The 10,362-nt window shown below is 55.7% G+C and overlaps 2 protein-coding genes across 6 annotated transcripts; one reads left to right on the top strand and one right to left on the bottom strand.

Annotated features, from left to right (window-relative positions):
- Positions 1-836: 836 nt before the first annotated feature.
- On the top strand, positions 837-6,107 carry GNB3 (G protein subunit beta 3). 2 transcript variants are annotated; one of them, XM_027591819.2, is made up of 10 exons: positions 837-947; positions 1,197-1,283; positions 1,572-1,610; positions 2,862-2,968; positions 3,046-3,109; positions 3,230-3,392; positions 3,483-3,549; positions 3,643-3,844; positions 4,902-5,118; positions 5,976-6,107. In XM_027591819.2, the coding sequence occupies exons 2-10, from the start codon at positions 1,227-1,229 to the stop codon at positions 6,080-6,082; spliced, it is 1,023 nt and encodes a 340-aa protein (XP_027447620.1). In that variant the 5' UTR covers positions 837-947; positions 1,197-1,226; the 3' UTR covers positions 6,083-6,107. The 2 variants fall into 2 exon arrangements, with proteins under 2 accessions (XP_027447620.1, XP_027447621.1); XM_027591820.1 differs by lacking the exon at positions 1,197-1,283 and having other exon boundaries at positions 873-947.
- Positions 5,199-10,186, bottom strand: CDCA3 (cell division cycle associated 3). 4 transcript variants are annotated; one of them, XM_027591824.2, is made up of 6 exons: positions 10,052-10,186; positions 9,663-9,838; positions 9,278-9,407; positions 8,705-8,998; positions 8,484-8,587; positions 5,199-6,087 (listed from the first exon to the last, which is right to left on the bottom strand). In XM_027591824.2, the coding sequence occupies exons 2-6, from the start codon at positions 9,780-9,782 to the stop codon at positions 6,079-6,081; spliced, it is 657 nt and encodes a 218-aa protein (XP_027447625.1). In that variant the 5' UTR covers positions 9,783-9,838; positions 10,052-10,186; the 3' UTR covers positions 5,199-6,078. The 4 variants fall into 4 exon arrangements, with proteins under 4 accessions (XP_027447625.1, XP_027447622.1, XP_027447626.1 ...); XM_027591821.1 differs by lacking the exon at positions 5,199-6,087 and adding an exon at positions 7,989-8,358; XM_027591825.1 differs by lacking the exons at positions 5,199-6,087; positions 9,663-9,838 and adding an exon at positions 7,989-8,358 and having other exon boundaries at positions 10,052-10,176.
- Between the last annotated feature and the right edge of the window lie 176 nt (positions 10,187-10,362).

Raw genomic sequence — 10,362 nt, 5'->3', positions numbered from 1 at the left:
GTCAGGGGGCCAAGGAGTGGGCCAAACCCCAGATGGAAGCCGGGTCAGGGTTGAGCCCCACTTCCCACCCTTTGTCCACTTAAAGCAGGTGCCACCCTGTCCAGTCTTTCTCTCTGGATCCCCTGGACCTTCCCGCCCCCCCCCCCCCCCCAGATCAGACCCAGGGGCAGCTGGTTGGGGTTTGTTGAGAAGAAGGATTATCCAGATCAGTCCCATCTAATCTCAGCTCCTGCCTGCACCCTCCCCATATTCACCTGAACCTCCTTCCCCGGAACCCTGAATTTAGGGATGAAATCTTGGATGTTGATAATGGGCTACCTCTCACCCTCATATTCTGGCTCCTGGGCTGGTTGCTAGGCATGCCCTGACTGCCACGATCATCAGCATTGGTGGGGGCTGGGGCGGGGGGGGGCACTGGGCTATGGTTGCTTCTCCTCTGTACCCCTCCCAAACCCCAACCTTTAATCCTCACAGCTTTGCTCTAATCCCAAGGGGCCTGATGCTCTTATCTCTGCCTACAGGGAGACTGGCCAGGGAAGCACCCCCTTCCACCCCTCCTCCCCCCAGGGCTTGTGGGGGGCTGCTCCTCTCTATAGCCCCACACTCTTGCTCCCACCTAAGCCCCCACCCCCCCCGCCCCAGGCTGGGCCCAAGTCTGTCTGGAAGCCACACATCTCCCTTCCTGCCCTCTCCTGCACCGCGTCCCCCCCCCCCCCCCGCCCCCGCCGTTGCCAGCTGATTTCATTTGCCTGACGTTGTCGTCGTTGGCCCTACCTTCTCTGTCAGTGCCCCCCCCAAACCCCCCCCCTCGGAGCTGGGGCCAGGCCAGGCCAGCTCCTCTGGCAGCAGAGCCGGGGCAGGTGACGGGCTGGCGTCGCAGCTGAGGGAGTGAAGAGGCGCCTGGGCACCGGAGCTGGAAACCCGGCAGAGGTCCAGTCAGAGTCCAAGTAAGAGGGAGCTGGTGCGGCTCTGCTGCCCGGGGGACCGGGGCTGCAGGGAGGGCTCAGGCAGGGCCGGGCTTGGTGCACAGGACTCCCCGCACGTGGAGGGGCTCGTGGGGAGCGGTTGCGGGCCCCCTCCCCCAGGCATCTCTCTACTTCTTGTAGTGGGCTCCAGTCCTGGAGTCTGGTGCCGGTGTGAGGGACAGGAACATGGCCTGGTGGGGACCCCCTACACCTACCCCATGTTCCTGACAGGAGCCGGAACTACCCCTCAACCTGTCAGCCATGGGGGAGATGGAACAGCTGCGACAGGAAGCAGAGCAGCTCAAGAAGCAGATTGCAGTAACCCCACAACTCTCCCACTGGGGGACCCCAGAAAACATGGAACCCGGGCCACGAGGGAGTGTGGACCGGGGTGGTGGGCGGGGGCGGGGAGGAGGCTGGCTTTGCTCTTGAGTGAAACCTTAGGGACCCCTGACCTGGAAGGGACCAGAGACTTCCTGAACTTGGATCTTATATTTGAGGCGCCCCCCAAACCCTAGAGCACCAAGCCCACCTACCTCAGAGGCCCATGCACCCACTAACCCCACCTTGCCCTTATGCCCCCCTGATGACTGCTCTCCCCCCCAGGATGCCCGGAAAGCCTGTGCCGACATGACTCTGGCAGAGGTGAGACCTCCTGTCCCCCGCCCCCCCCCCCCCCCCCCCCGGGGCAGGGCTGGAGAGGAGTGGAGCGAAAGGGAACTCCCAGACCAGCAAGAGCCTGGCGCCCGAGCTTTAGTACAGCATGTCCTTGGAATGAGGAACGGCATTAATTAATTCATTCAACAAACATTTAGTGACATCTGCTCTGGGCCAGGCACCTTATTGGAAGCTAAGGATGCAGATGCTGTCTCAGTCCTCAACCATAAAATGAGAATGGTTATACCCCCTCACGGCATGGCGAGGATTTAGAGAGGGACGGCACTTTGTAAATCATAAAGCCCTTATAGAGCAGTTTTTAGTTTTCTAATAGTGTATGTCATCAATTCTAAGGTCACATCTTTTCAATTTTGACATCTCTGAGATCAAGATGCAGCCCAAAATAGATGATGCCTTACAATTATAATTGGCAGCATTTTTTTTTCTTTCTCAGTGATACCTGAAAGTATGGTGCTTCATAGAGTTGGTGTCATCTTATGTTGGATTAAATACATTAATAGTAAGAGTGAACATTGAGCGCTTTGCCGTGAGCCCAACACTGGGCTAAGTTGCTTCAATACATAATTTCATTTAATTTTCACAACAACCCCAGAAGTTGATGCTATAAACCTCGTTTTATGAGATGAGCAAACAGGCTCAGAGAGGGTAAGCGACTTGCTCAGGACAACAAAGCAAGTAAATGACAAGTCAAGGCCATCGACTTGAACCCCAGCCAAAATTGAGAGGCTGGATGGAGTGTAAGGGACATAGGACCACAAATTTCAGGAGGTGCAGCTCAGGGTCACGGGGCTGCCCTGGGTAGCCAGTGGAAGGGACAGACGTGCGGCAGTGTTGTGTGGGGCCGGGCTCCTAGCGGCTCAGGACAGCGGATGTGGCCCTCTCTTCCCAAGTCCGTGTTCAGTGACTTCACACGGGCAGCTTGAAATTGGTCAAGGTGGGAGTATTTCCATGATGGACATCACTCTCCCGCCCCCACCTCCTCCACTAGCCCATGCTGGAGAGATGCTTGTTCAACACTTGGCAGCGTGCCACTGGCCATGCCCGGTCTCTCCTACCTCAGTTTAAGCTGCCGCAGGGCAGGGACTTATTTCTCTAAGGCTAGGGGCCTGACCCCAGAGCCTGGTACAGAACAGAAACTGGTCCGAATCGGTGGCTGTGATGCTGACATCTAGGCATGTACCCTACTCACCCTGATTTCTAGTGCCCCCTTTTCTGCAGCTGGTGTCGGGCCTCGAGGTCGTGGGAAGAGTCCAGATGCGGACGCGGCGGACGTTAAGGGGACACCTGGCCAAGATCTATGCCATGCACTGGGCCACCGACTCTAAGTGAGGCTTGAGGGGCACCCGGGGCGGGGGGAGGCAGGAAGGAGAGGCTTGGGTGACATGGGGTGCCCTCTCCCCAGGCTGCTGGTAAGTGCCTCGCAAGACGGGAAGCTGATCGTGTGGGACACCTATACCACCAATAAGGTAGCTGCCTCCCCAGCCCTCCGTCACCCTGTGATTCCTTGGGGGCTTTGTGCCTCCCCTCCTCTACCCTCCCCACCTGGGAGCTCAGCTCAGGTCCTGCCTCTGTCCACCCTCCTGCAGGTGCACGCAATCCCGCTGCGCTCCTCCTGGGTCATGACCTGTGCCTATGCCCCATCTGGGAACTTTGTGGCATGCGGGGGGCTGGACAACATGTGCTCCATCTACAGCCTCAAGTCCCGTGAGGGCAATGTCAAGGTCAGCCGGGAGCTCTCTGCTCACACAGGTGAGTGAGAGACCCTCTCTTCCCGTCCCTGTTGTGAGAGGCGCAGGGATGTGGCCCTGCAGCCCGGGCGCTGTCCTCACCCACCCCCAGGTTATCTCTCCTGCTGCCGCTTCCTGGATGACAACAACATCGTGACCAGCTCCGGGGACACCACTTGGTGAGGGCTGAACCCTGTGGGTGCCGGGGCTTGGGGCGTGGCTCTGTCCTGGGCTTTCCGTGACAGGGTGACAGCCCCCCCTCCTCCCGGCAGTGCTCTGTGGGATATCGAGACTGGGCAGCAGAAGACCGTATTTGTGGGGCACACGGGGGACTGCATGAGTCTGGCTGTCTCTCCTGACTTCAAACTCTTCATTTCGGGCGCTTGTGACGCCAGCGCCAAGCTCTGGGACGTGCGGGAGGGAACCTGTCGGCAGACTTTCACTGGCCACGAGTCGGACATCAACGCTATCTGCGTGAGCTCCCCTCTGTGCCCCAACTCCCGGGACCTCCTCACCAGCGCCCCCCCCAACATCCTTCATCCCTCCCCCAGCTCCCTCCCCGCCTCTTTATAACTTTCCTGGTTGGAATGATTTCATCTTACAGAAAGGTTGGGAGAGTAACCCAAACAGCTTCCATCTACTCTTCACCCATATTCACTGCTGACATTTTTACTGTTGGTTTGCTTTCTCTCTCTGTAGAGGGAGGGAGGGACCGATGGAAAGACAGACACATACACCTAGATGTGGACATAGATATGCTTTATTACCTTTTTCTTTTCCTCTTTGGAGAGTAAGTTGCAGATATCATGCCTCTTTACCCCTTAAATACTTCAGTGCATATTTCTTAAAAACAAGGCCATTCTCTGACATGGTCACAGTATAATTCTTAAAATCAGATTGAACAATGACACAATATAGTCTACAGCCTATATTCACATTTCACCAATGATCTCACAAATGTCCTTAATAGCCGTGTTTTTTTTCTGTCTAGGAACATGCATCGCGTTTCCTTGCCGTACCTTTTCAGTTTCCTTTAAACTGGAACCTTTTTTCTACCTTTCTTTGTCTTTCGGGGCCTTGACATCTTTGAAGAGTGCCACCCAATTTTCTTTAGGCTTTCCGTCCCTTTGAGTTTATCTGACATTTCCTCGTGATGAGATTCAGGTCACACATTTGCACTTGGCCCTGCACGTCCACACCCTGATCCAGCCCGGAGTCGGGGACAGCCTCCGCCCTTCTAGCCATGTGACCCTGGGCAAGCCACCCGCCCTCCCTCAGCCTCGCAGCGTGCAAATAATGCCTGCCTGCTTGCAGGGTGGCGAGGGACCGAGCAACGAGTGTCGGGCGGCCAACTGGCATGCAGATGGCTGGGATAAATGTCAGAAATGAAGAGTGCTGGGGAAGGGCCGGGCAGAGAGGCTGACGGAAAGTGCTTGCGCTGGAGCCACCAGGGCGGGAGCCAAGGAGAGGGCGGGAGAGGTAGTGGGCCGCCCGGGGCTGAGTCCTGACTCCCTTGCCACCTGTACCTCAGTTCTTCCCCAACGGAGAGGCCATCTGCACAGGCTCGGACGACGCCTCCTGCCGCCTGTTTGACCTGCGTGCAGACCAGGAGCTGACTGCCTACTCCCACGAGAGCATCATCTGTGGTATCACATCCGTGGCCTTCTCTCTCAGCGGCCGTCTGCTCTTTGCAGGCTACGACGACTTCAATTGCAATGTCTGGGACTCCATGAAGTGCGAGCGTGTGGGTAAGGGCCGGCCAGCAACCCCCCCGCCCCCGCCACCTCGGCTGGAAGGACCTTCCTACTAGCTCCCCTTTTTGGGACCCTCTTTCTACTGCTCCCAATTACTGGATGACTCTGAGCTCTAGCCCTAGAATCCAATCCCCCTTGGTTCCCAACCTAGACCATCATCTCTAGTGGCCCTTCTCCACCGCCCAATGCTCTAGTTGCTTCCTGCCAAAGGAGCTCCTGTGTCACCCGAGACCTGGGGACCTTGAATGTCCAGTCACTTCTGGATTTCCAGGGCCTCTGAAGTGTCAGGGGCATCCACTGGAGGAAAGGGCAATCTCAGGGAACTTTAATAAGCAGAATCAAGGAGATCTAGCGTGACCCCAACCTTGGGGCTTAACTAGGACCACCCTGGTCTGAAGCTGAATCAGATAGTGTGGCTTCTCTTGGGAGAGGCCAGGCGCTGAATGAAAATAACACTGGCCAGAGAGTCAGGATCCAAATCTGAATTCTGTTGCTTAGGATCTGAGGGCCCTTGGGCAAGTCACTTCTCTTGGGGCCTCAGTCTCTTCATTTGGAGACTCAGGAATGAGACTAAAGAGCAACCTCCCCATTTTCTAGTGCCCATCAAGGTGCTCCTTGCTTTTTTCATAGCACACCGACACTGCCAACCTCACCTGTCCCTCCCCGCCCCCCACCCCGCCCTCCACAGAGACTGGCCTCAAGAGAAACCCTGCCCCTTAGGGTAATCCTCGTTGAGTCCCCACCAGAGGCTGAGTCCATGGCCAATCTAACCTAGGATTCCTGCAGACACACATGCACTCTCTGCCAAAGCAGCATGGGCAAACAGGCTGACTCCTCTCTCTCTTCCTCAGGCATCCTTTCTGGCCATGACAACAGGGTCAGCTGCCTGGGGGTCACAGCTGATGGGATGGCTGTGGCCACTGGCTCCTGGGACAGCTTCCTCAAAGTCTGGAACTAAGGAGGCTGGAGGAGGGGAGGTAAAAGGCCATGAAGACACTCAGTTGCCCCCTCCCTGCCCAATTTTCTTTTAAGATTTCTTTAAGGTTTTTTTCTTCTACACCCCAGCTGCCACTCCCACCCAGCTTTGTCCTTTGAGGGCAGCAGGGAAAATGGGGGTATGCCTTTGGGAGGCAGCATCAGGGACACAGGGGCAAAGAACTGCCCCATTTCCTCCCATGGCCTCCCCTCTCCATGGTCCCGCAGCTTCTCCCTCATTGGGCAAGGACAACTGACCTCTCCCTAGCCCTTGGCAGGCCTAGCAGGCTTCCAGTCTGAGGCCCCAGGCCCTGGAATTCCTCCCCCAGAGCCACTACCTTTGTCCAGACCTAGGTGGCAGAGGGTGCTCAGTCCTGTGACTATGGCTCTGGCACCACTAGGATCCTGGCCCCTTTCTTCATGATTTCTCCCCTTTCTACTTTCTTTATTTCCCTCCTAAAGGACCTGCAATAAAGTGTAGTGCCCTGGTATGTCTGTGATGTTTGGCTTCTGCCCCACTTCTATTCCAAAAAGACACAGGCCCAACTTAAGTAATAAGGTATTACAGGTGCAGCGATTAAGGCTGGGTACCAAACAGCTTGGGGGCAGAAAGTAGGGTGGAGATGAAAGCCCAGGCCTCATGGAGAAGGCATAAGACAGATCAGAAGGTATTCACCAGGTGGCCAGCAGGACATACTCCCCATCTGCGGATGTATGCGTATGTATAGGAAGGTTATGTTGAGAAAGAAACAGATTACAGAAGACCTTGAATACCAGCGGAGACTTTATCCTAAGGGCAATGGGGAACCACTGAAGAGTTCTGAGCAGCGGAGTCACATGGTCAGTTGTGCTTCTCAGAAAGGTCACCCTAGCGGGCGGCGGGTGTAGGTTGATGAAATGGTGGGAGGGGAGACTGGAAGGAAACAAGGCAGGAGGGAGATGGCAAGAAAACAAGAGCAGGGGCGCCTGGGTGGCTCAGTCATTAAGCGTCTGCCTTCGGCTCAGGTCATGGTCCCAGGGTCCTGGGATCGAGTCCCACATCGGGCTCCCCGCTCAGCGGGAAGCCTGCTTCTCCCTCTCCCACTCCCCCTGCTTGTGTTCCTGCTCTCACTGTCTCTCTCTGTCAAATAAATAAATAAAATCTTTAAAAAAAATAAAAAAAAATAAAAAAAGAAAGAAAACAAGAGCAGGAGGGACGCCTGGGTGGCTCAGTTGGTTAAGCAGCTGCCTTCGGCTTGGGTCATGATCCCAGGGTCCTGGGATTGAGTCCCGCACTGGGCTCCTTGCTCAGCGGGGAGCCTGCTTCTCCCTCTGCCTGCCGCTGCCCCTGCTTGTGCGCTCGCTCGCTCTCTCTGACAAATAAATAAAATCTTTGAAAAGAAAAAAATCAAGAGCGGTAGGACAGGGGGCCAAGGAAAGGGATGGGGAAGAGATGAAAGATATAGAATCACCAGAATTTAGTGCTAGGGTATGGGATATTAAGAGGGAGGCATTCAAGATAATGGCCAAACTTCAGGTTTGGGTAACGGAGGGTATAATCAGGGATAGAGAATACGGGATGAGGAATAGCTTTGGGGGAAAGAGCAGAAGTTCAACTTTAGATAAACTGAGTCTGTAGTGCCTACAGGGCAGCTGGATAAAGGTCAAGGCTAGCTGGAGGGACCTGGAAGTTACCAGAATATAAATGAATGATAGCTAAAGCCCTAGAAGTGAACACCTAGGGAGAGCAAGAGAAGGCCAAGGACAGACCTCTGGGGAACCCCAGGTTTAAGGGAAGCATGTGAAAGAGGCTTGGAGGACAGGGAACCCGAGTTCCTCAGGCTGTTTTTCTATATACAGAAGCCCACTGCCACTGCAAGGTTTAGGTAGAATACTTAAAAACATCATTTAAAACCACTTTCTTTAATATACAAGAAACACATGAGACACAAAGAGAGCCCAAAAAAGCACTCAGTCCCCGAGCTGGGAGTTTGGTGGTGGAGGGGGGGGTGGGTGGGGTTGAAGACAACAAGCCTTTCCAGTCTCCCAGGGAAAGATGGGGTTGAGGGGACGCAACATCACTAGGCCCCCGGTGAAGCCAGTGCTGGGGCCATAGTCGGCCTAGTTCTCCACCAAGTTTGGAAAGTGCTGATTTTCCTTGTCCTGGTCCTGGCCCTGCTCCCACACTCGGCCTCCAGTTTTCAGAAGTCGTCCAGTTCCCAGAACGGCCCCTTCCTTTAGCTCCCTAGCATTGTCACTCAGGGGAGAAGGCCGCTTACCCTGCCAAAAGCAGTGTGTGAGTTGGAGCAGGGAGGGACATTCAAGAGAGCGAAGATTGGGTAAAAAGGCTTCCCACCCTCTACCCGGGATTTCTTAGTAACGGTTTTCACCCTCTCTCCCTTTACCTGTCGTGGTGTCAGAGTTCCAGGGGAGTTGTCATCCTGTAGGATTGTGAGGGGAGATCTCCCTAGTACCTTGCCATTTGCTTTCCGTCTATTGTGCTTAGAACCTAGGGTGGGTAAGGAGTTAAAGCCAAAATTAGGGGCTTACAGTTTATTCCTCCTACACTCATCTGTGGACATTATCCCAATTTCTCTTCCCTCTACCTTGCCCTTAGATTCTGTACCTGAAGATCGGGGAGTCTCAGGGTCTCTCAAGGGCTTGTCCGAGCCCTGGCTGGCCATGGGGGTTTCTGAGGGTTGTCCTGCTTCCTCCTTGGAGAACACCTGCTTGGAGGGGAGCTCAGTCTGGCTCCAGGGTGGCATCTGGTCCTCAAGGGAAAACTGGGTGCCCAGAGGCAAGTCCAATTCAGAAGATGAAGTTGCCTCTAAGGGCAGAACAGGCTCTGGGGGCAGATTCGATTTGGGGGCTTCGGTCTCAAATACTTCACTCAGCTGTTTCACCCGTGGGCTTGGGGGTTCTAGAGGGGAGAAGTCAAGTGAGATAGTGACCCTATGTTACAAACCATTCAGCAAGGAGGAAAAGACACAGGAACTTTAGGATTCATGCCCTGGTGGGTGAGGGATTGGGAAGAGAGAAATCAAGGTGGGAGGAGAAATGTTGAGACAAGAGTGAGATTGGTTCCAAGCAAGAGGATGGAGGCTCCTTTAGGAAGGAGCTCTCAGAAGATGGCTTCACTGGCCTAACTCATGGATGCTAGGTGACAGCCTTACCAAAATTCCCTGGGCCCACCATTTACCTCCGCTGCTGGTCTTCATAGGTGTCCGTGCAATGCCAAGGGTAGGTGAGCGGGGATCTGAGTCTTGGGCCTGACTGGGACCCTCCAGCTGCTCCCCTGCTGGCAGGTTTGGCTGTGGAGAGCTCTCCACCTGGTAGAACCAAAGGCTACAACAAGTCTGCACCCTGACTCTTTCTTCCCTCCCAGGTCTCTAGCCCCAGGTGGATATTCCAGGCAGGCACTGTCAACGCCCCTCAGGCATTCCGCCTACCCCATCCGGATTAAGAAAGTGGAAAACAAGGCCTCAAATTAGAAAGAGGAGGAGGGCGTGAGGGCTTTCTCAGTATCAGGTTAGGCAGAGGCCCAAGAATTCCGACTCTGCCTCCCCCACCCCGGCCCGGAGTACCTGGATGGGAGTGCGCAGGATGCCGGCGCTAGGTGAACGGGGGTCCGCCACTCGGGCCAGAAGCTTGTTGTGCGGCGGAGGCCGCGCCGGAGTGACTGGGGCGCTCTTGGCTGAGCCCATCCCAACCGGGAAGAATAAGGTGGGGCAGGGCCCGGCCCGGGGCGAGGAGGGGACGCCTGTGAGAAACGACTCAGGTCTCAGCCATTACCGCGACCACGTCTGATCTCTGACTGCAGACCACCCGATCTTCCCGGTTCCCAGTCGAGGAGCCGTCCGGCCGCTGGGCCGGAGGCCCCTATGGAGATAATGACTGGTGCAGCTGACAGGCCGGCTCGTTCCGGGCCCGCTGGGCCCTCTAACTTACTCACCAATTAATTCGAATCACTTACCAGGCCCCGATTCGTCTTTTGGGCGCACAGCAGCTCGAGCCTCAACTCCCGACGCCGAGTTTCAAACCTCCCGCCACGCCCCCTGCTTTGACTCTATTGGTGGAGCCGACGCAGGCTCCCATAGGCCTCCTTGTGAAACCCGCCTCCAGTGCAGGAAGCCATTGGGCTGGGGCGACGTCTACCATGAGGACCATTGGGCCAATGCGCAGTGGCTCGGCTTGTCCGGGGCTGACGCCGCCCCGATGAGGGGACTTTTGTTCCGCAACGGGTTCCGAGTTGTCCGTCGTGAGACTCTGAGGAGTGCCAGTCTT

The sequence above is a fragment of the Zalophus californianus genome, chromosome 9, assembly GCF_009762305.2.
Source record: "Zalophus californianus isolate mZalCal1 chromosome 9, mZalCal1.pri.v2, whole genome shotgun sequence".
In the NCBI taxonomy this organism is placed as follows: Eukaryota; Metazoa; Chordata; class Mammalia; order Carnivora; family Otariidae; genus Zalophus; species Zalophus californianus.
Note: the sequence above shows the minus strand (reverse complement) of the source record. Positions and strands in the feature narration are given on the sequence as shown.